The sequence below is a fragment of the Alligator sinensis genome, unplaced genomic scaffold, assembly GCF_000455745.1.
Source record: "Alligator sinensis unplaced genomic scaffold, ASM45574v1 scaffold21_1, whole genome shotgun sequence".
NCBI classification, from domain to species: domain Eukaryota; kingdom Metazoa; phylum Chordata; order Crocodylia; family Alligatoridae; genus Alligator; species Alligator sinensis.
Window position 1 is genome coordinate 647,002 of NW_005842445.1, and position 1,101 is coordinate 648,102.

The following is a 1,101-nucleotide window of genomic DNA, read 5'->3' on the forward strand; positions in this document are numbered from 1 at the left end:
TTTTTTGTTTACAGTTGTATCATTGCCAAAATTAGCATTGTATGTCTAGTCTCTAAACTGCTTTGTTTGGCTGCCAAAAGCTAACTGAATTGTCACAAGCTTAGACAAACATCCACCTCTACTCCCATATCCTGCAGCTATTCAAAATCATTAAAATCGACAGACATCCACTGCCCATTCCAGAGGAACTCTGGGTCTTCTGTATTCATGCTTTCACGTGCACTTGCAATAAAAATGTCACTTCAGTGCTAGCCTAAAATAACAGTTAATCCATTCTGAAGTCAATTGACACTTCTAGTCTAGGTTTACTATGGGGTCACTAAGCGCACGCCTACTTAATTTTATTTTGCCCTTTAATGATAGTGTGCAGGCTGTCCTTGACTCAAGAGCGTCAACACATTAACAGCAGCCAGGAAAGCCAAGGAAAAAGGCATTTCAACTCTTTCCTTTTTTAATGTTTCAATCGTTTTTTAGCACACAGAAAGAAAACAGTGCTACTGGTGCACCCACCAGCCTTACCTTAGCTGCAGCTGGCTCACTTCTGCTTGATTAGCTTCCTGAAAGTTAAAAAAAAAAAAAAAAAAAAAAAAAAAAGGGCCTTTTTAGCCACCGTATACTAACAGTCCCCCCGCAAAGTGCAACTGAAGTACAGAGGGTTCCTATGAGATGGACAACCCCTACTCCCATGTTAAGAGCATGTGACCTGCAAGCCTTTATCTTTTTCTGCCTCCCTTGTCTGGCCTGCTTCCAGGAGGGCTTCAATGGATTTGATCCTCTCTGTGAGCTGCATGTTCTCAGCACTGGCCTCCAGCAGCTTTGTTTTCAGACCGTCAAGCTCCTCGGATTTGCTTTTTGTCTCCATTTCAGAGGAAAGTAGCTTGGCTTGAAGCTCTGTTGGGAGAAGTGGAGGAGGCACACAGAGAAAACAAAACACCAAAAGTTATACATCTCTAAATGCAAAGGCCCCAGACGAGGGCTTGAACTAGAACTTGAAATGACAGGGATTTGGTCCCCAGCACATGCCCTCACAAATGGAGGTACTAGGTTTGAGATGACAAGCAGCCAGCAAGGAACAAAGAAAGGCACCAAGGGGCAGGAATG

The 1,101-nt window shown here is 43.4% G+C and overlaps 1 protein-coding gene across 5 annotated transcripts in view; it reads right to left on the bottom strand.

Annotated features, from left to right (window-relative positions):
- RRBP1 (ribosome binding protein 1) overlaps nt 1-1,101 on the bottom strand; it is a 64,549-nt gene that overhangs the window by 19,253 nt on the left and 44,195 nt on the right. For all 5 annotated transcript variants that reach the window (XR_003095673.1, XR_003095672.1, XM_006030438.3 and 2 more), the window contains exons 9-10: nt 704-891; nt 520-557 (exon numbers count right to left, since the gene is read on the bottom strand). Coding sequence is in view for 3 of the 5 variants with exons in the window: in XM_006030438.3 (XP_006030500.1) it covers nt 520-557; nt 704-891 (226 nt within the window). In the remaining 2 variants the exon portion in view is untranslated. The remainder of the gene's footprint in view (nt 1-519; nt 558-703; nt 892-1,101) is intronic.